Below are 23773 nucleotides of genomic sequence, written 5' to 3' on the forward strand. Positions count from 1 at the left end.
ATTAAACCATTATGAACAAAATAACTTAGGATACAGCTTCAACCTTTGAACCGGTGAATCACATAGTCCTGCACACAAGAACAGGAAAAAGTGTGTAATAGCGAAGTAATCGATACGTTTAAGGTACACTGCATTAGTTCCTTATTGACTTTAACGTAAAGCCTTGGAGACGTTAACGGCAGGTTACATTGCCCCTCAGTGTGTTACAGAAAGTGACGAGTTTATCATTCGCTGAACGTCACATACCATTAATGTGTCGAGTTTTCTGAAGGAGAACCTGAAGTTTTCACAACTGAACTGTAAGCAAGTAAGCATTATTACGAATTATTTGTCTATCATAAACTGCTGTCAATGACATAAAATTAGAACAGTCTTATTTTACCGATGTGTAGCCGACCATTTGTTTTATCGACACACGCGCAAACCAGTAAGCCAGTCGAATAGAGGCTTATGGGGCTAGCGTTATGCTTTCGGCTGTCCCGGCTGTCACCCACAATTATTATTTTATGCTATGTCGCCCGAAGTGTTGTATATGTGTTATTAATTAATTAAGTAATTAGCTAATTGAATTCCTTTGAAATTGTATTTTGCAATTGGATTGTTATAAATAGCACCCATACGGGAGTTCTAACTATGGTCCAGTGAGACGAAATTACATGAATCGACGATGTCAAAAAGTGTTGTTTTGTACTTTGTATACCAATAATCTTATGTAATCAATATTAAGATATTTCTAAATTACACCATGGCGCCGTTTTGACAGCACCTTTGCGTACTCTACGTCATAGTTAAGTGATATACCTGATCACTTAGACTTTGTAAACATTTAAATTGAATAATTTTGTGTCGATATCTTAAGTCACCGTGCAGTCATGATACTTTGATCGCTTAAGAAACGTCAGTAAATATGAAAATACAGCTTTTCATTATTTTTAAGCTTTAATTAAGGTAAGTAAGAATGAACCAGACAATATAATTGTTCGTTCGTTGCACATGTGTTTGCTTTAGTTATCACACCACAATTAGAGTATAACACGTCCGCCTGAGAGGTTTACCATTGTCGGAAAATAGCCATAAAGTGACCTACTGTATTTGTATATATTTGTTATTTGGGAGAGGGGGGGGGGCATTTTCCGAGTCATCACCGTTCTTTTTTTATGCTTTGATGTTGAAGAAGATGATGTAAACTACTGATGGTCTACAAATATGGAGGATTGAACGTGATTTCAGGTATTTTAGAAAATCTCGGGTGAAAACAGAAGATGCCGCAGCGACAGGTGGCAGATGGGGAGTGGAGCCTGCACTATGATAAACATTGAACTCTTCTAGCTCCAAATCTAAACGGTTATGGTTGCAAAAGTTGAACGTTATGTGATAGCCCAAGCCATCAACTATCATATCTTGGGTAGGACATTTGTCAGTTGAAAACTTCTATCTTTGCTCTGTCGACCTTGGAAAGTGACGAGTTTAGTGTGTAAGTCAATGTGAGCAACTAATTGTGGTGTGATACCTTTAGGTGATCAATTTTATGAAAATGACATCATTGTCACCATTATCTATGTAGCAGTGTAAAATATATGACTATGGACGTTTCAGTGTATATCACTTTCTAAGTATACGATTCTCTGCTAACCAATGACAATGGCATTATTAAAATCGATGACTTCCGATATGATTTTACAACACGTTCTTCTATAACTCACTCTAGCTTTTTACCTTAAAGTTCATATAAAAAATTCACTGTCGCATTGCCGTATCTATTTTTTGTACCTTATACTGGGAAAGCCATGATGTTAACATGTACACGCGTTTAAAGACTTCCTCTTTGGCAGCTTCGAATGTTTCTTGATTCAACGTGGTGATTTCCGATTACTATAGAACATATCCTGCATTCTTCGAAACTAATATAAAACAAACACTGTTTGCCCGCATTTTAAAAGACAAACAATCAGCTTTGCAGTTACGGTGTTGAATACTAAACAGGACTATAGGCTCAATTTTCAGTGTTATATTTGTTAAATGTTGGTGTTCAACCATATACTGTATAGTCCCGAGGAACGATTGCTCTGTGTATCTGTGTTGCATGGATCATCCTGAGATTCGGTAATTTCGAATATTTGTCGCCACGGTGTTTGTTTTGCCATGTTTATTTGACAGTTATGTAAATCAGTTTCAGGAAATACGCAAATAAATCGATTTTTCAATTTCCTGTGACTATGCTTTCAATCGATCATATAAAGAACAACAATATCCTTAGAATTTCGAGCTTTTTCTTTTCATTTAGTGAACACAATTAAACATCTAGTTGTGCCAGAGTGATGAATATCACCAAAACAACTTGTAAAAACAGTCAAAGAACATTCTTTTACAAGTCCATGTAGTTAATAATTACATTCCATTCGGCAATTTCACGGGCCAATGGTTTTGTGTCCAACGGTCTTTTCGACGATATGATTATAGCATGAAAAGTCGTGTTAGCAATAAACTGACAAATGAACGTACCCATATGTGACATCCTCTTCTTCTCGTGATTAATTGAGTTAGATACATGTTTAGATGATTCTATGTAGTTATATGTATGTATTTTACAGTAGAATATATTGAATTGAATACATGTTTAGATGATTCTATTGATGTATTTTACAGTGGAATAAAAGTTAAAAAGTTATGTTTTAGGTAAAAGGTGTAGGCTAATAAGGATACGTTTTATTTAAAGGGCCAAATGACATAATTGTCCCATGGGCCCGATCGTATGCACCTGGTGGTACCACGAATCTGTTGAACGGAACAGCTACAGAATACATGATCTTTGCCAATAGGCTGATAAGGACATCGACATGGGTCGATGAATTCCATGCTAGATTGTACAAAATGATGTATTAATTACTGTACTATTTTTGTCGTGAACTTTGTCATGATTATGTGTGCACTATGCACACTGCTCTCTTTCTGGAAACAATACAAACTGTCTACATTTATAACATGATACAAAGAAATTTTCAATCGTGAAGCTACATGTATTTTAACTACATGTTGTAGCTCAACAATGACATATGCGCTCGCAGATCGGTAGTGTGGAAACCCATTAACGAAGCCGTAAAGAAATGTCGCATATTTTGCAAAGCGTGGTAATATTATCTGCTAAAATTGCGTTCCCATAATGACCACTTAACCAAATAAGTCGACAATGTATAACACATAAGTCTGCCTCCAACACCCGGCAAGTATGTTGACTTTTAATCGCATTAGAAAGTATAAACACTTACAATAGCCATCTGTGTTTAGAAATGACCTTTATAAAAAATTAAAATTAAATAAAATTATTCATTTTATTCTTTTACAGGCAATCAACAGGCGATAATGTTTGATGATGGAGGTTTATTATAAGCTAATCCAATCAGCGGTGCTCTTACTTATAGTGAGGTTTAGTGTCAATGCGGAAGGTAATGCATTATAGAAGAAATTTTAAAGTATCATTGTCATAGTAAAATTTGGAATTTCTTTCATTATTTGAACTCAGTCATGTTTAGAAAGCTCTTTTTTTACTGTAAACTTTAAATATAATAGTGCCAGAGCGTTTAGAGACATGTTATACTCGTGTTAAAACTTGTAATGACAAACGGCTTACATTTAATTTTATATCCTAAGTTATTTCATTCTAAAAATGACCCAAACATTTGAAAAACCGATTGCCTTTTTGTTCCTCAGGTTTACAGAAATTACTTTGCATTTTATTTCTAGAAAGCCGGTTTTTCTTGCAATAATGTTAAATTACGGTAGTACAACGGATCGCTTAGAAAAAAAGGAACATTGACATTTGTAATGACAACCCACTAGCCTTTTTGATCATTCACTTTTTCATTTTCGGAAACATATGTTTTGTATCAAATAATATTAAGAAATTAATTGTATATATTATGTTTGTCTTAGAGCCTGTAAAAGTAACGTTACTAGCTACGAGCTACGTGTACAGTGGTAGCAGCAATAACTTAGGATACCAGTGCTACGTCAGTGATCCAGGACTAAATATTCAGACGGATGTCACCATGACGTCTTCTAGACATGTATGGACGAGAAACACTGTAAGTCAGAATCCTGATCCTCCAGAAGCAGAATATAAATATCATAGACTATGGCCAAGGTATAAAGTTGACTGGAATGACGTCCAGAACACTAATGATGTATTCGGAGTATTTGATTGTACTGCTCGCGTCGCCGGGAAGAAAGACACGACAGTCTCACATATTCGTTTGAGATCAGATGGTAGGTGTAATAATCTTAAACGCGTGATAATGAAAATATAATGATAACAAAATGCAGGAATAATGCTGACTGGACAAGATGCATCAATAGACCCAAAGCCATAGTTTAGTGTTGTCAACTTCTGATTTAATTGTTGGATTATTGTCTTCTGCAAATAAACAAATCTACGCAACAGTATTTTGTATCGTATGGAAGCTTTATAGGCGAAGCAACCGAATTGTTCTGTAGACTTTGTGGTAGGGCTTTTCGTGATCAACAACTAAACCAAAATATCATATGTGTGGTACGTTGTGTGTTTATCCCTAAAAGCAGTCTCAGAATTAAGAACGCCAGGATTGAAGATGAAGCATTTGCAAAACGCATCCCTTTTACAAGGAAAAACTTGAAGCTTTTGTGACTCCATCGTTCCATATTTGGATTCATGGAGTGTTCCGTCTAGTGTGAGAAGGGAATAAATACTTAACTGTGTGGGGAGATTGGTCATCTCAACTGTCGCCATCAGACAGGTCAATGATGATGTTCAAGTTGCTACTCTTTTAATTACTCGCATGATCATTCATGTGGTAGAAACAGTTTACGAAAGTATCTTGGTTTGATCTTGTTTCCAGAAACCACCAAGTTTGTACAAATACTGAAAGTACTTGTTAGAAATCTGCATCATAAATAGCTTCATTTCTGTAAAAGATAAAAAGAGAAAATATTCAAGCACATTATATAAGGATATCCAATTATATATCACTTTTTTTCCTTTTGTTGAAAAAGAAACATTATGCTGATTTAAGCCCCACATCATAGCAAATTATTTCACATTGATATGTTGATAGCACTTATCATACAGTTGTAATTCTTTTTTTTTTAATCTAATACATGCCTTCATATGACACTTACACAATTCAAAGTATACATTTCATTTACATATGTCGAAAGCAGTGAATTGTTAGTCTGATATCTGTAATATGCTGTTTTCGTTACCGCATATGTTGAAAAAAAAAGAATTACAACTTTATGATAAGTGCTATCAACATATCAATGTGAAATAATTTGCTATGATGTGGGGCTTAAAGCAGCATAATACTTCTTTTTCAACAAAAGGAAAATAAGTGATATATAATTGGATATCGTTATATAATGTGCTTGAATATTTTCTCTTTTTTCTTAAAATTTACAAGATATCAAACAGAAAGAAAAGAAGTTGTGATGGTCCCCGTAATATCATAGTCCGAAAGATGAAATTTTAAAGACTGCCATCACGACAAAAAAAATCTAGAACTAATATAATTATGGTTGTACATGTATGGTTAATAACAGCTTCACTCCTCCATGACGTCATGATATGGAGGATCATAAACAAACTGATCTTGTCTAATTTCTTCCGTTTTGTGTAGCTGACATTTTGCCAGCCAACGACTTATTATCCCAGACATTCAATATCGGTGACACCGAGGTCAGCATCAATATGATGAGTCCGACTGGTCGGGATGTTTCTACGTTTAGGTGGATAAAGGACAATGTACCGATATCATCAACAGACGGTTTATCTAACTACACCATCATGAGACCTTTACAACTTGACGATGCAGGAGTGTATGAATGTTACATTGATGGCGAGAGGAGGTCAGCCAAGCAAGCTTTGAATTTGCTCATTGTGCGAGGTGAATATGTATTGAAAATATCACATGTAGTAATAGCAATGTAGTCCAAGCCAAACATAAGTCATATTTTGGATTGAACTGCAGATACATTTTTTAACAACAATCTATTTTTATTTAAACTACACTAAGAAGCAAAACCAGTTCTCACGTGCATGAAACACCGTCCCAAAATCTTAACCTGTTTAGGAATTGTCTGTCGAACATATCCGAACCTTTAATCATATCACCGTCTTAATGGACCGTACACTTGAAAGCACTACACGTAAAAAACTGGTCTGGTGAGCATATTTAAGCACTCCCATAAACCAACGTTTCTAATTTGTTGGTTTAATGTTTAAGTCAGATCCATAAACGCTGGAATATATGACTCTTTCAAAACACGAGACAAGTCAAATATCACAAAAGCTTACACTGGGATAATAGTTATTAAAGGCGATTAGCTAGCAAGATTACTTTCATACAACAAGTGGGATTCGTTGTGATATTATTATCATACAGCGATGCATGAACAAATACACTCCAGTATGATACTAATTGTGTAAAATTTGTTCATAACTTTCCAGTCAATGTTCAGTTCTTCACATGGTAATTTAAACACATGAAATACTGAAAATCTCTCGACATCCCCACCCCCCACTTTTCGGTTGCATTCAATGAAACAAGGATGTGATTCCTGATTACACGATATGCTAGGTAGAGTAGCTTTTAAGCAGCAACCGTGGATCTGAAACAAAAACTGATGTAACTGCATGAAACTTGGAATCAAGTTCTATGCAGTTTTCTTCTCGCGGTTTAAATATGCAAATTTCAGTAAATAAATGCAACCAGCTACTTTAATTACATTTTAATGGATGCAGTGTAATGAAGTTAAGTTCTGATCGAAGTATGCGATGTGTTTATTGCAGCCTGTCCAGCCACTCGTTGGGGTCCCCCTGACTGTTTGGGTGTTTGCAAGAGTTGCTACAATGGAGGAATCTGTGATGAAAATACCGGAGAATGTGTTTGTCCTCCTGGCTTTCAAGGAGAAGAATGTAAAGATGGCAAGTGCTTTTTTCCTCTTTTGTACAATCGATGCTCAATGTGCTAATTCGAGGATGTATATTAAGTGTAGGACACGCTTAATTGTACCGCAATAACACTTTGCAAAGTTCACATGTTACAACGTATATGCAAATATGTTATGGCGATAAAGGTCAATACAGAATACATTTCAGTCAGTTGCCATAAACTTTTATAATTTTGTCATTAAATGGAGAGAAAAAATGAATAGCACATGATGACACCTTAACCAGTTTATATTAAATCAGCTTAGTGATTCCTAAAATTGCATCTCACTATGTTTCATGTCCCTTGATAATACAACCCTCACGTGCCCTAGTTCAATATTACTACACATGATATAGTAGAGGTACTTACAACCGAACACGTGCTGTAGTAATTAATTTAACGGCATCCTAAAATTTCTGAAAACGAGTATTTGTTCGTGCTTTGCGCAGTGGCGTCGCCAAGGGGGGGGGGCAGGGGGGCACGTTCCCCCTGGAAAATCCAGTGCCCCCCGAGTGCCCCCCCCATCTGAGATTTGGGTTGGTAAAAAATATATATATATTTTGTTATATTCAACTCCCATCATCTGAGTTGGTTTTTCATAAGGACAAAGAAGCACAGTAATTCGTATTTTCTTCAAATGAGCTGCGAAAAAATGAAAAAGTTTAGCCTTGAACGTCGGGTATCGAAGTCGTGACCTGCGCCATCACAACAGGTGTCGATATTTACATTGAATGTGTCAGTGCTCACGCCATACCAGCGGATATACACGTCCGCTTCGCGAGCTACATGACTGTGAGAAGGGAGGGTACTGCAATATGTTGCCTTGGTCTGAGGTTGACAGGTTAGGAGCTGACGAAATGTGAGAATGTGAGGGTCCGCAGGCACCATACTTGCCTATATTTGTGGACCCATATATTAACCCTGTTGTGTAGGGGGTGCAGAGGTCATTTGGGGTTAGATGCTTGTAGGAACAAATGGCGAATGTTCACACCTGTATACTGAGCCATACTCGATGTGTGATCAAACTTTGGATTGCATGGTGAGATCCCTGATAGGAGCCAATAACGATGCTGGAACCTGTTACATCGTAACAGATAATGGGCGAAAACGAGAAAGACAAGGAGTCGGGGATAATGCACACATAAATTCAACAAATGTAGGTTCTATTGATATAGGGTTAGGCATAATATCGACAGCATGTTGTTCATATCCTCTGCAAAATTCTTCCCCTTGTTAAAATCATTACCTCAAAAATAGCAATTTCTGGAGATATCTTCAGATCGAATTTAGCATCAAATGTGGCAGCATTTTGCATCTAGCCCATCCTCCGTATGCGAAAATTTTCCAAAGGGGAGGGGGGCAGTGGCGGCGGAACCGGGGGGCTTGGGGGGCTCAGCCCCAATGAAAAAGTTGAGGGGGCAAATGCATGTTAAGCCCCCCCCCCAATATTTACCAAGGCTCCGAAACGTGACCCTCGGCCCGTCCCCTGGCTATAGACCACATTGTCACCCCAACCGCGTCTTCACGCCCCGTGAAAAGTGGAAGCAGTGAGTGTGAGTACCGGTAAGCGCAACACAACTTCGTCTTAGGCCAATGACTTGCTTCATTTCAGCCAGTTCTCCAACATCCCCTTATTACACTCAAAAACGTCTTTGCGAGTACACTACGAGTAATAGCTACTCTCTTAAAACACCATCGAATATACAAATTACAATGTTTTTACAGACTTTTACGTGCAATCTGAGAAATTGCAGGCTTGAGACCCATATTTTAGGGCTAGGTATTCGCAGCATAAAACACTCGGAAAGTGCCGTTTCCGGCCATCTGGGGGTTTGAAAAACCCAAAATTTTTTTGTACGCTCCGCGCCAACCGATGGTGGCGGCTCCGCTTAGATAGTCTCTACACATTAGCCCCCGCCCCAATAATTTTCCCGTTCTGCCGCGCCTGGAGGGGGCACCCCCTCCCCTTAGACCCCTCCCCTAGGACGGCGATCCGTATCCACCTAAGTGCCCCCCCCCATCAAATGCTGGTGCCCCCCTGTGCCCCCCAAACTGAAAAGTCTGGTGACGCCACTGGCTTTGCGTTTAACAGCGAGATGTATACAAAATTTTACAGTACGTGGCAAAATATAATGAATTAACTTGTAAAGTTACTTACAAGATATAAGCATAACGATCATTTCAAAATATTTGTTTATATCATTTATTGGGATGCTAGCGGTGATCTCTAAGATTCAATCGGAATAAGATGTAATTGCAAGGTTTGCTCAATCACACGATCAACATGGAAATGTTTAGTGGGAATATGTCCATCCCAACATGGATTACATATTTACGGAGCTTGAAATTAATGGTGATGTCCCAATATTTTAATGTTTATGAACGTTGATATTGAACGTTGGGAGCACATCTCATTATCAGTATATCTTGGCAATTACGACGTTGAAATATTGAGACCAATTTTGATAAGTATTGGATTCTGAATAGTCATGTTTGTTAATACTCAAATATAAGATCTTAACATATAAATATCTATTCATTCTTACATCATTCAATATCAAATTATTTGGTTATTGGATAAATATTAGGATCGACGGTCTAACTCTCTGTATATCTGAGAGTTAATCAAAGCATGTGTTCATAGTAACGTGAATGCGTCATACATGAAAGTGAAAATTATGGCGTTTAATGATATCATACTGAATTCAGCTTTTACTGTATCTAAGAGACTGCCAAATATCTATGGAATCAGTGATAGATAAGAAAAAGACTGTTTTTTTTTTGGTTATATAGCAGTATACTCAACTATTGATGCGAAGAACATAGCAAAATACTATATAGTTTTAAGTACAATAAAACTCTTTTATCTGACAGAATGCGGTTACAATCGTTTTGGAGATGACTGCGAATTTCAATGTTCAGGTAGCGACAAGCGTGAAAAGTGTAGAAGTAACCTATTCTGTCTCCGACATCCATTTGGCTGCAGATGTGTAACTGGCTACAAAGGAATACAATGTAACGAAGGTATGCATTATAATTGGTATTTGGTATCTACCACCTAATATGACTTACCATCTTCTATGACTTACCATCTACTATAAGTGATATACTTGCAATCTATAAATTTTACATTTTCTCTGAACTCTTCATTCAGAGTTTTTTATGCAAAGTGAAGGAACGTCGGTAACGTTTCCTACATAAGTACTGATCATTTACGTTTAGATGTTTGAATTCGGAATGTTTGGTATCAATTAACAGTTTTCACATCTCATAGTCATCATTTGTTAACACGTATAGCACTATCCATAGAATAAAATGGGTTCGTGGTTCTTTATGGTTCAGCATATCCTGATGTATACAGAAGTGTATATGCTAGTTTTAACAAAGCGTTTTGGTTAACAGCGCTCATCAAATTTGGAAGTGTTTCCTGCGAATTTATGAGTTACCAAAACAGATTATGAAAATATGAAAAGATGCCAAAACAAAGAATTAAAATCGAACGTTATGCAAATTGGGGAAAAAATCGTTAGCCATTTCCTATGAGAGAGAGGTGCATGAGATCTTTAATTTTATTTACATGGTTTAGCATCACGGTAAAAGGTAATAAGCTCCATGAGAAAGAGTATTCTAAATCGAAAGTGGCAAGTACGAATTGCAAATTAAACTTTCGTTTACCTTTTGGTGCGACTTTTTTTTTTTTTGCAAAATAGACTGCGAGCCAGGAACGTATGGAGCAAGCTGCTTACAAACCTGTAATTGTAACAGAAACCAATGTAATCAGTTTACTGGAAAATGTGATGCTGGATGTTCGTCTGGATGGACTGGGAGTAATTGTCAAGGTCAGTAGTTATTCAAATATTTCTTTGACGGACAAGTATTTGCTCTCTTCCCTTGTTGCAACAGATGCTTTATTTTAAGCTTGCGTCAGGTTAATTTAAAGTAATTAGGCAATTGGGACCGCCAATCTTAATATTTAAGGATTGGTATGGGGCGTTGCCTTGGGAGGGGGAATGGTACGGGGGAACAGCACCCTCGCACTACTTTGCCGTCCGGCTATAGCGACGTAACGTCCGGGATTCCCGAATGATGTCTAGTTTTTATCTAGAAACAGTAAGTTTTATGTTTTTAATCGCGGCGTTTTATCCCGAAATATCGACCATGTATTGGATATTTTGAAAAGCATGCTGATTTTCAGTACAATCAAGTGAGGATTCGCACAATATGCTAAACAACGAACACAAAATAAATTTGCTAAAATAAATAAAAGAGATCATCTTAATGCAACAAGACACATTTTACATAACAAATATTTTTGTAAGTTTTTTTAAGGTTACCCGTACAAAGACCATTAATTAAAATTAACATTAATCAGAGGAAAATTTGTTTTTGTCATGAAGACAACAAAATCATTGTGTCAACAAAATGATAGAGTGAACAAAACCATTTGGCATGTCTCGTATATTTCCATATAACGTGCAATGAATGCGTAAAACTGATGTATCATGTATTTCCGTTTAGTTGTCAAAAATCCATTTGCAGTCACTTAGTTTGGTAGTTTTGTGTCTGGAAATAAAACGGGAACAGCAATGACGCAACTTGAGAGTGCTGGTACCATGTAACTGTATCATTGTTACATGTCTCCTTATAATATCAGAAAAGTCTATTAGCTTGAATTATATTCAAAAACCCAGAATGTAAATACTTCAAGACACAAAAATTTCATGAATTTCTGAAAACAATTCAAACTTGTTGGTCATTGAACAAAATAAATAACCAGAATTTTACAGTGCAACCCGAAATTCTCGATAAACTGAATAGCATCCTTTTGCTCTCGTAGTTTTACTATACAAATCCACAAAATTGTTTTGTCATATCATCGCATTTCCTTTATCTACTATTATTATTTTTCTATCGAAGAATGTGAAGGAATGTTCTATGGCTCAGATTGCTCTCAGAAGTGTCATTGTGATAAAGAGAGGTGTAACCGAGAGTCTGGATTATGTCAGACGGGTGGATGTCTTCCTCAGTGGGTCGATTTATTTCCTCCATTTAGTTGTCAAACAGGTATTCATCACTTCTATGTAAGCATAATTTTTACACGTTTTCTGTCTTTCCATGTGTGAAACAGATGAAATATATAAAGGTTGGATATATGCACAAAAATGAAATCATGAATTATAAATACACGACATGTAAAACAAAGCAAACAGAAATCTGTTGGATCATCAAATTGTGACAAGGTAATGTATCTAAATGAGGGCAGAAGGTATTTTATGTCATTTAGATAATCAATTGAATACGATATAATTCCCTTTTCAAGGAATTCAGTTTCTTCTTACGTCGAAAAGGTTTGATTGAGAACACCACATACATAAAACAAAATCCCGGAATCTCAGGAAGGGTCAAGTGTGTCGCTTTGGAAGGGCCTGGAGGAGATGTAGGTAGTCTCGATCTGCTTGTATCACGTGACCAAACTGATCTTGACGTGGACGGGATTGTCCGCGAGAGTACAATCAAAGAAGGTTCAACAATAACTCAGACATTCCTTGTTAACAATGTCAGAGGAGGAGATAATCTCTACTGTCAGTTGAGAAAGAATGACAAACGTCTGGCGATATTTCAAGTTTCTGTGGACGTTTTTGGTAAGTTTGAGGATTTTTTATTTCGTATTCTGTTACAAATTTTCACACCTCTATATATTCTTTGATGCGAATTTATTTCCCCGGTCTCTTAGAGCTTCCTCTCCTGAAATCAACTCCTGAAGTGGTATCGATATTTGACGGTTCAGTAACGATCAGTTGGTCACCATGGGAAGAAGGAATTAATGATGGCGATGGACCAGTAGTGGGATACACTCTGTACTTTAGAGAGGATAAAGTAACTAGATGGTCAAAGTCTGGCTACGTCAGTGCATCTGAACCACTTGGATACGTCTACACTAACTTGGAGCCAGAGACTAGCTACATGTTCAGTGTAGCAGCAGTTAAAGTAGGAGATGGAGGAGAGGGGCCCCGTGGACCATCTCTGAATGTCACTACAAATTGTAAAGGTATATAATGACTGTACATGTGCTAGTTTGGTAGTCTACTTAAATATCTTATATAGTTGGATTAACAGGTTCTGATAATCTGACTTTAAAACCTTTCTTATTTTGTCAGTCTTTGCTAACAGATGTCTCTTTATCAGAAGTTACCTAGCATATTAATGTGAACCTCGAAAAGCTATTCGGTCGCCAAAAGCGTCTTGTTTCAATATCCACTTACATGTTACTAGAAGTCACGCAAGAAAAATGTATAAATATTTATAACAAAAAATTACACGTACGGATATATTTGCGGAAGTTTTATGGAGCATTTCAATATGTACGGACAGAGCATTTTAAGAAACAGCAGTATTTGCTTTAAAGCACTATTTGATAATATTATTACGTTTGTTTTTTCATTTTGTTTTCTTCCATAATACAGTGCCTCTTAGTCCATTCAATGTTTCAGCTGAGACCAAGGAAGGAAATTATTACGTGGTGATCATATCGTGGCAGGTATAAATCATACATTTTTAATGATAATCGTTTTTCTTCAGCGTATCCTAAAACGATACGATAGAATTGCACTTACGTTTTTTTTTGTTTGTATAAACTTAATTTAGACTCCACATTATAAGGCTTTACGTTAGTAATTGGTTTCTGTCAATAAGCAGGCATTTGTGTCAGTATGTAGAAGCTTAAGAAGTAAAATTGAAGCGCAAACGATCTTTTAAGTTATTTTTTCCCCTTTTGGACAAGTTACCACCTGTTACTTGCAGTTCTGGAGTGACGAATCTTACGATTTACTATCGGAATCTTTCCAGTGATGACGTTATTTACAAGGATTACATTAACAACACGTCACTGACGCAGTATACGTTCACAACATTATCACGTGATATTAAATATGAAGTTTACATTACCATAACAACATCTGGAGGCGAGAGTGAGAAAAGTCAAACTGTTCCAGTGCCCATACGTAAGTAATTGAAAGTAATAGGGGAATATACGACTACATATAAACAGTTGATTAAAAAGTCATATGTAAGTCATTTACGGGCAGGGGCACTTTGGCCGTTGTAGTCCCTCCCCCCCCCCCCCATGTACTACACTGCTGTATCATTGTCAATATGAAGTACTTTTGTAATGTTTTAGTGGTTCATCGTTTTAAATTAGAGTGATAATAGTATATATTGGAAATGTTACAATAAATTGTTGTTAATTGAGCATACAATATGTAATCGAATAAAAATGAATCAAAATATTTTAAGAATAAAAGGAACAATTGATAGCCTATGTCTCAGTTTTTTTCTTTGTTATTAGTCCCATGCGCACTCTCAGTAACCACATGTTTCTATGTATACATATATTCTCATTTCTAAATGAAGAGGACAAGTCCGGGCCCGATTCATTGCTGCCAATTATTGGGTCATCCGTTGGAGGGTGTCTTCTCTTAATCATAATCATCATCATAGTATTGGTTGTCTTAGTTCAAAGAAGGTGAGCACATTAACAACACAATTACAATTTATTGTAATGACATCGATAATAAATTCAAAGTAAAATGTCACGTAAGTTTACTTCTAATGTTTCTTCGGATCTGAAAATTACCTGGACTAGCGCTTCCAAAATAAGTTCTATGTAACGTTTGTCTTCAATTTACTCAAATTGAACTACTGCATTAAGTATTGCATACATTTAATTTTAAATGGAAGATATATTATTAAAAAGTAAAACTAGATATAATGATATATCGACATATAGACATATTGAAATGGATATATATACATAAATATATATATATATATATGTATATATATATATATATATATATATATATATATATATATATATATATATATAAGAATTGAATGTGTAGCAAGTGGTATGACAGATATATAGTAATTCAATAAAGAATAACACACCAGAAAAATTCCACTTCATGAAGATATATATATATATATGGAAGATATATTATTAAAAAGTAAAACTAGATATATCGACATATAGACATATTGAAATGGATATATATACATAAATATATATATATATGTATATATATATATATATATATATATATATATATATATATATATAAGAATTGAATGTGTAGCAAGTGGTATGACAGATATATAGTAATTCAATAAAGAATAACACACCAGAAAAATTCCACTTCATGACCGGTTTCGTCCTTTTGGGACTCACCAGGCGAAGGTAGGAATCGAACCCCGGATCTTCGTGTCACGAACCGAAGTCCGTACCACTCGACCACAGTGATTCTACTGGTGTGTTAAAGCGTATAAATTGGCTTTGAATAACTGTCACTAAGTGTAATTTTTCTGGTGTGTTATTCTTTATTATCATGACATATACTGTGACGATCATTTTATTTGTGTTCTTTCTCCTTATTTGCGTAATATTGTAGGAGAAGGGATCGTGGACTTGAACTTGCTCATGAGCGCACAAAACGTTGCATTCAGAAAGGTAATTTCAAAACGACGTCTATTGAGTTTCCATGTTGTGTCTCAAGTTGCAACCAATTTACTGTGATTTTTATCGCATACCTGTTAACATTTTGAGAGACCCTGCTTGGTTAGTTATCCTTTTCGATGTTCCCTTTAACCTTCATTGACTGTAATGATACGATTCATGCTAATGGTGTTAAGAATATAATTTTAATGTAAATTTTGTTTGGCTATTCTTACAGTGATTCCAGTGTTTCTTTTTAGTAGGATGCCATATATGGACTTGGTTAAAATAATTTTAACACTTTGAGTCAAATTTGATGTAAAATGTGTATTTAGATTGCCAACATTTTACACTAATATAAATTCCTATATTTTCTAGAGGAATCATCATTTGAGAACTCCCTCAGAGAAGAAGGAGTAGATCGGAACGTACCAGACACTGATCATGATATCACTGACCAAGCTATTCCAGTGTATGATAACGTACAACAACCAGCTCCTATACCTCTAACAGAATTAGCGAGTTACATTACAAAATGTCAGAGCGGTACAGTCGATAATTTCAATCACCAGTTTATGGTACGATCGATCAATACAAAAGTACACAGTTTTCCATGTTATATCAACCTTTTCGTATGTGGCATATATGAGAGAAGTATAATAGCTTAAATGCTATTAAAGATTTATCCCCTTTTCTCAAAATTAAACATATACTTCTTTAACCTATACCATGACTGGGTGAAAGGAAGATGAGGTGTTACTATTTTAAGAACTACTAATGATGAACAGATACACATAGTTAATATCGTCAAAGCGTGATTACGGTAAACCTGTCTATATTGTTTAATCAATAGAACGTTAACTGCTTATATATATAGCATTTTTGGTAAATTGCCGTATGTCTTAACTTCTTTCTTAAGTGTAACTGTATGGTTATGTTAACCTTATTTGAGTATGTTCTATGTTTTCCAGTGCTTGGAAGGTTTGTACCTACAAATTGGTCAGAGTAATTAACCAAACTCGAAAAAATATTCAAGATGGTTTCAATTTCATTTCAGAAGCTTTATCCGTTGTTGTTTGCATATATTTATTAGATCCATTCATTAATCGAAACATTTCATTTCAGCTACTGAAAGAAGGAAAACAGTATCAGAGTACAATCGGTGAAAAGGAAGAAAACAAGGAAAAGAATAGATTTAAGAACATGCTACCCTGTAAGTAACTACAAACACGACCCATCCCATGAAAATTCAAGGGCGTAGGAACCGGGGGGCTGGGGGGCGCCAGCCCCCCCCAATGAAAAATATGGGGGGGCGGAAGTATCATTCCGCCCCCCCCCCCGCTCCGCAAGTCAGAAAACCCCTTTTTCATTTCCAAATGAGAAAAAAATCTCATTTGGAGCACCAAATTGCATTTAAGGCCAGATAAAAATGCAAAATTCTTTATAAAATGGAGTGGGAGTTGAAGTGTGCTATATTGCACGAAATTGCATCTGAGGCCACCTGGAAATGAAAAAAAAAATCCAAGGGGGAGGGGGACACCCCGTCCCCTTAGACCCCTCCCCCAGGCCGGCCATCAGTCTTCAGCCCCCCCCCCCCCCACTCAAAAGTACCTTCCTACGCCACTGCATGAAATCGATAACTGAGAATGCACATGCCATGATCATTGTTGTTTTGCTGCCTTCCTATGTTGCTATCAGTCCATTGTGCATCCAGAGTTATATACACTATAATAGCAGTGTCATATGTTTACCTATACAAATCATCGGAATAATACGTGTACCAAAATAATCGAGGAAAGAAAGACAATGTTAATTATCACTACAGTAGAAATGACTTGGTTATTTCGTTTACTGCATGTGAGCTACAGACCGGGAAGAAACCCTCTTCTATCAAAGTTTAAATAGCCAGTTAGACGGCCACTTCAAGCGTGAAGCATTCCTAAATGTATATTTTTCTACAAGTTGTAACAATTGAATACAATTGTAACAGTTGTAGCAATTCGCAATTGAGTACGGAATTGTCTATACAAATTTATCAAATAACCGTAAAATTCCTAACAGCCAAACCACAATAATACTGATGAGGAACCTTATTAAGCATACACTTGAGGTTATCAGTTCATGGCCTCTGTCTATGACTTCATTTGCAGATGATCATTCTAGAGTAGTATTGGAATCCCACGGAGGTGACCCATATTCTGATTACTACAATGCAAATTATATAAAGGTATGTATGTATATTAGATCCTCCTGCAAGCAGGAACTCGCGAAGAAGCCTAATTGGCTTATCAAAGCCGCAAGCTGACCGAAGCCAGTCTCTTACATTCATATTTAACGTCCATGATTATGAATTGTTAATTGTCAACAACTCTGTAACTGGACGACATACATTAATCTGGGAGTGACTCGAATGTGACTCGGTATGAGTTTAGACTTCAATTTTAAACTTAATTTTTAACTTGTAGCATTGCAATTTAACATCTTACATAAGTCACTTTTTTATTCCAAAAATAATAACTTCTAAGGATGTGTGCGTCTAGCCCCTTTTATTTTCCAAACAACGGCTTCTTTCAGAAAAGAACCGGCACAGTGAAATGATATTAACACGACGTTAACTTCCGATACGTAATACTGATGAAAATTATGTTTGATCAAATGATAATATCAAATATCCGTACGATAGATGTCTATCGTTTGAATAAAAAATATCATTTCAAGGTATAATAACATTTGTGTAATTGATATATATATATATATATATATATATATATATATATATATATATATATATATATATATATATATATATATATATATATATTTATATATATATATATATATATATATATATATATATATATATATATATATATATATATATATATATATATATATACATTACTAACATATAACTACACATATTTCTTTCAAGGTCACGCAGAATATTCATAACTTAGTTTTTTAATGTGTGTGTTTGGATATTGTTATGATAAACCATATGAATTATTGTTTTGTATCAACATTGTCTAACCTGTTTTCTTCTTTATTTAGGGTCTAAATGGAGATAAGACATTCATAGCATGTCAAGGTTAGTTTGAACATCCAAGGATTTAACTTGAATATTGACATTTATTTGAAACAATATCATTAGATGATGTAGTTTTTTATTATATGTTTTTAGTCCGTTATATTCAGTAATTGATATATTTAGTAAGCCACTTTAAGGATCCCACGAGCAAGAATGTAATAAGGTACTGCATCAGTGATTAGCCATTTAAAAAATAGATTTTCTGTGTTTATTGAATAAAAATTTGGTTAATAATAACAGTTTTTGGATACTTTGCAATAACCTGCAGGTACCAAGTTAAACCATTAATAGATGAACCATGATCACAACGGATTGATCATCACTAAGTTCTGACTATTTTGTTTATCTTCCCATCTTTACAAAGGTCCAAATAAAGCATCTATAAACGACTTCTGGCGAATGATATGGCAAGAAAACGTTCATAATATTGTAATGTTAACAAACCTAGTTGAACGAGGAAGAGTAAGTATTAACTGAGACAATCGCTGATCTACTTTCATAATATATTCATCTTTTTCACCCTCTTAAATTGGTTCAATGCAATCAGTACTTTTCCAATATTTTAGCAGGCTAAAAGATTCTAGACGTTTTCAAAAAAAACTTTCCTGGAGGTCTGTTGCTGCAAAGAAGTTTTCCCAAACATTAATAGATCAAGGATTTTTTGTTGTAGAAAGGTCCAAGTAAAAACCAGAAACGCACTTTTGTAAGAAGTCATTTAATTTATTTTGCTGCATTGTTTTATTAAGGATCGCTGCTTGCAGTATTGGCCAAAAGCTGAAAAGGAGAGCCGATTTTTTGGCGAGATAAATGTTACCTGGCTGTGTTCCGAGACTGTTGCTGACTTTTCTACAAGAACTATGACTGTTACATGGGTAGGCTACAACACGGTCTGGAAAGAAGTCCACATGATAAATAAATCAATTAACATAAGCCATTTTGCACTAACGTAAAAACCAGCTCGTTTCTCGATGAGGAACATCTAAACCATTAAGAACAAGTCTAGTAAACTCAGAGTCCTTTACAGATAACACAATGTTGTGCAATTCAGAGTCCTTTACAGATAACACAATGTTGTGCAATTCAGAGTCCTTTACAGATAACACAATGTTGTGCAATTCAGAGTCCTTTACAGATAACACAATGTTGTGCTTCAATCATATCCCTGACATCGTTTTCTTTTATTTAGGTGTTTCACCAATAGAAATTGTTAATGTGGAAATGTCCACCATCGATATGATTAAATCAGAAGAAACAAATGGTATTAAGAAGATCTTGAAATGTTGAAGTCATTTCACCAAACACATAGAAAAATATTTTGGTGAATCACACCTGACCTGAAATGTATTAAAACTCCAGATGTCATTTTCTAATAAATAATTAAAAAGGCGAGTAAAACAACAATTAATTTGCCTAATAGAGAGATGTTTTGACCGTTCTGTTTCAAGGGGGAGGAAACTCGTGCCGTTCGAATCTTTCATTTCCTTACGTGGCCTGACATGGACATACCTGATCAGCCGACGCCGTTGATAACTCTCACTAAGAAAGTTAAATCTGTTCAAGAAAATGTGTCTTCCCCATTGGTTGTACACTGTAGGTAAGCATTTCAAATTAAGGCAAGCAGTATGGTTTCTTTCAATAACTAATTAAATATTTTTAAATAAGATGTAAATTAATAGTGTACTAGTAAACATTTTAAAAGAAACATCTATTAATCTGGCGTTATATCATAGCTGCATAAGTATAGTATAAAATGATTTCTCGCATTCACAGTATACTTAATCGGCCGTAAATAATGTTATATTATAAGTAATACGATGATCACATGCAACATAAGTATAAAATATCACATTTAATATCTTTCAACGTTTTCATGAGTCGGTAAATAACTTTGTTTTGAATGATAAATAACGTTTCTTTTGTTCCCCTTGATAGTGCAGGGATTGGGCGAACAGGCACATTCATTGGTTTGTACACCCTTATAGACTTTCTTAACGGATCTGAAAAGATTGATGTATTTGGGTACGTTCAGGAAATGCGTGAAAATAGAATTGATATGATCCAGAGACCGGTAAATATGAACAAATAATTCTTCCAGCATTGATAAACGAGAAAATTCAACTTTATCAAGAAACATGTACATATTTGCATAAATAGAAGTAAAGTGTAAGCTCCAAATTTGAACAATTTTGAACTTCATTCCAAATATTGTCACTACAGCTGCGTTGACAATGGCTCCAGCATCTCAGTGGACTGATTACACAGTTATATGTTCAAGATGATTTTATGTACACATATGAAAACTGGCTTAATATTTAGAAAGTCTTGGTTCTTCGAATGGAGTTTCCTTGCAACTTACATGATCATAAATGTTACGGCCCTAAAATGGTGTCCAACCTACGTTGAATTAACTCATGCATGTATTAATTTTAAAACACATTTCATTATCAGAATGAGAACATTTCATCATATATTCATGAAGGACTATATCTTTAATGTGATCTGTTGAAGATCAATTCCGGTAGTCATTTAATGTACATTCATCATATACTTTACACGTGTTCATTGACCTCTTTTATGGCAGACACAATACGTGTTCTTGCACGAATGTCTATTGGAGGAATACTTGACTGGTAAAACGTGGATTACTACAGAGAGTATTATCGCCTTGTCACTTGACCAAAATAAGAAGAAAATATTCAAACAGCTTAAGGTAAAGTATATTCATTTCATTTACTTCTCTCAGTAGAAATAAATCGGTGTGAAAACACAAATAGGGAAATTGTAGATTTTCTTTAACCGATTTGGCGATGGCAATAGTATAGTAAAAGTCTTATATTCGGTTAGTCCTATTTGTCTCGCGTGGTTCTTGGTTCGAAATGCCCCTTTAACAGACTTTCCGAAATCAAATTGTTCTTGCATGACACAAAAGATTATCTGAAGATTCTATTTATACCTCATAGCTTCTCAATAAGTCATATTTTCGGTAATAGTATTGATAATAGTCTTTTTTAATCGATTTCAGGTCCATTCAGAACTCGATAGTCGAGATACGAATCACACATCCTGTCCCCCGACAGAACCTGAAAGAGTTCGCTTTCCTGACGCCACTCCTGGTATATAACTAATTTGTGGTATTAAGATGTAATCATTCGTTTTTAATTACTGTTATCTACAATTAACTGTTATTCTTATATTCAAAATAATTGCATTAACATGCCTTACGTAGATAACTCTTTTAAGAGTACCTGCATGTGTTTGTTGGAAAATTTAGAAAAAGCTTAGACATTATCAGCTTTTCTGAACGAAGAACTTCGAATTTCAACAGCAAGAAGGCTAAGTAACGATAGGATTTTGAAAGCAAATTAAGACTGGTAAGTGATTATTATGAAAGAATACAATTTCCTATGAAAACTGAACAAATGCAGTGATAACATAACATACAGCTTCACAAGCACAATATGTTATACAATTACTGAAGTGTTCTATACGCTTTGAAAGACGATACACCTATCATAAAGATATTTCTTTTCTTTCCTATCATTTGCAGTGTCAAATAAACTCCTCTTCGCGCGGAGTATAGGTAAAATGCACGCAGATGGGTACATTAATGCATTTGAAGTGGATGTAAGTATGATTTGAATATCTTCTGCGAAGGGAAACACAGACAGTCACCAAGCCGTGACTTTTCACAACAAAGTAAAGCATTTTGTAACATCTAAGGGTCATACAGTAACAAATTATTTTAACTTAATTTGTATCAAAGAATAAATGGTTTGCATGATAAATATTTAACTTTACACGGACAGCCCGTCGGTTGCGACACTTTTATAAAAAAAAAAATTGAGAATTTTACATGTGATTTTACTACTTAGTCCTATAGCCGTCGTCAAGGGTTTATTGTGACACAGTCTCCATTGCCGAACACAGTGGAAGACTTCTGGAGGCTGGTATTCGATTGGAAGTGTTCCCTTATTGTGATGCTCAACGGACTGGATCCCAACGATGAGGTATTTTAGTCTCTGTAGCAGGCTTTATTACAACATTTAATTTTTATTTAAATATATAATTCAATGTAGAAAATCATACGCACTGATTCATTGCACATAATTCATTTCACACAGGCTATACTTTACTGACACATGTTTCATCAGTGTAAAAGTGAAAATAACATACATCGTACTACTACCGTTTGAGGGGGTTTTCAGTCTCGTAAGAGGATTCGAAGATGTTTTTATGTTATCACTCGATGATACAAAATAAACGTTATGGCAAACTAAGAAAATGGAAGACCGTCATCGCAAAAGAAAGATACGCTGATCTCTGACTGTAATATGTAGCCACCGACAGGAAGCAAGACAAGATACATTCATGTCAGCAAACAAATTTCAAGGGTTCACTCTTTTCTAGAAATACGACTATCGAATGATTTATCACAAAACCCACTACTTCAGTATCTTTTGAGCTTCTTGAAGGATTCCTAGTGTGTTTAAAATGTTGATGAGATGTGTTGCCAAGATAAGGTTTTCACTTTTTCATGCATAACTTTTAAATAAAATTGACATTTACACCTTTATTCCCCACAGCTATTTCTCTAATAGCTCGGTTCATTTGAACAATTTCTTCTTCTTTTTCATAGACGTGTGTTCAGTACTGGCCAGATCGTAACACCGTGGAATATGGGTTTATGACGGTAGAGCTGTCAGACTCGAATGAACAAGCTGGTTACTACTACAAGCATTTTAATGTTTCCCACATAGATTCACAGGTCAGTATACATGAAGGAGTTCCTTATATTTAATAAAGAGGATTTTTGTTGGCGAATGGCAAGTTTAGATTCCACGATTTTGCCTAAATTCATATGCGGTCTCTTTCATACACAAATGAACCCACGTATATTTACCAACTTCGCTTTGAATTTTACTAACTGTTTTTTCATTCTTAAGCCTTCCTCGTACCCCCCCCCCCAAGGAAAGGATATTTAAAGGATAACTGGCATACTTTTCTGTTTTAATTTTTTCAATTTACGAATACAATCTCAATTCTCATCAGGCGCGGCGGAACGGGAAAATTATTGGGGGATAATGTGTGGAGACTATCTAAGCGGAGCGGCACCATCGGTTGGCGCGGAGCGTATAAGAAAATGTTATTATGCAGTCTTTTCAAAAACTAGGTTGATGCCTTTGCTCTTAAGTAAAGAATTGAATAAGCTTGAAAATGTGATTGGTTTAATAA

The 23773-nt window shown here is 35.4% G+C and overlaps 1 protein-coding gene across 8 annotated transcripts in view; it reads left to right on the forward strand.

The window, feature by feature from the left end:
• The first annotated feature begins 143 nt into the window (after positions 1-143).
• LOC139974682 (uncharacterized) overlaps positions 144-23773 on the forward strand; it is a 28461-nt gene continuing 4831 nt past the window's right edge. The window contains exons 1-28 of one of the 8 annotated variants that reach the window (XM_071981984.1): positions 147-307; positions 1175-1474; positions 3344-3443; positions 3931-4263; positions 5649-5915; positions 6821-6955; positions 9837-9986; positions 10673-10801; positions 11880-12043; positions 12283-12604; positions 12697-13011; positions 13427-13500; positions 13744-13963; positions 14373-14484; positions 15410-15468; positions 15832-16031; positions 16579-16666; positions 17604-17680; positions 18505-18541; positions 18906-19003; positions 19288-19413; positions 19987-20135; positions 20474-20609; positions 21123-21251; positions 21564-21654; positions 22089-22165; positions 22414-22548; positions 23178-23306. In XM_071981984.1, coding sequence (XP_071838085.1) covers positions 3368-3443; positions 3931-4263; positions 5649-5915; positions 6821-6955; positions 9837-9986; positions 10673-10801; positions 11880-12043; positions 12283-12604; positions 12697-13011; positions 13427-13500; positions 13744-13963; positions 14373-14484; positions 15410-15468; positions 15832-16031; positions 16579-16666; positions 17604-17680; positions 18505-18541; positions 18906-19003; positions 19288-19413; positions 19987-20135; positions 20474-20609; positions 21123-21251; positions 21564-21654; positions 22089-22165; positions 22414-22548; positions 23178-23306 — 3828 coding nt within the window. In that variant the 5' untranslated portion in view covers positions 147-307; positions 1175-1474; positions 3344-3367. Of the gene's footprint in view, positions 308-1174; positions 1475-1964; positions 2104-3343; positions 3444-3930; positions 4264-5648; positions 5916-6820; positions 6956-9836; positions 9987-10672; positions 10802-11879; positions 12044-12282; positions 12605-12696; positions 13012-13426; positions 13501-13743; positions 13964-14372; positions 14485-15409; positions 15469-15831; positions 16032-16578; positions 16667-17603; positions 17681-18504; positions 18542-18905; positions 19004-19287; positions 19414-19986; positions 20136-20473; positions 20610-21122; positions 21252-21563; positions 21655-22088; positions 22166-22413; positions 22549-23177; positions 23307-23773 lie in introns of those variants that run through there. The other 7 variants (XM_071981978.1, XM_071981995.1, XM_071981967.1 and 4 more) reach the window with 7 other exon arrangements.

The sequence above is a fragment of the Apostichopus japonicus genome, chromosome 2, assembly GCF_037975245.1.
Source record: "Apostichopus japonicus isolate 1M-3 chromosome 2, ASM3797524v1, whole genome shotgun sequence".
NCBI lineage: Eukaryota > Metazoa > Echinodermata > Holothuroidea > Aspidochirotida > Stichopodidae > Apostichopus > Apostichopus japonicus.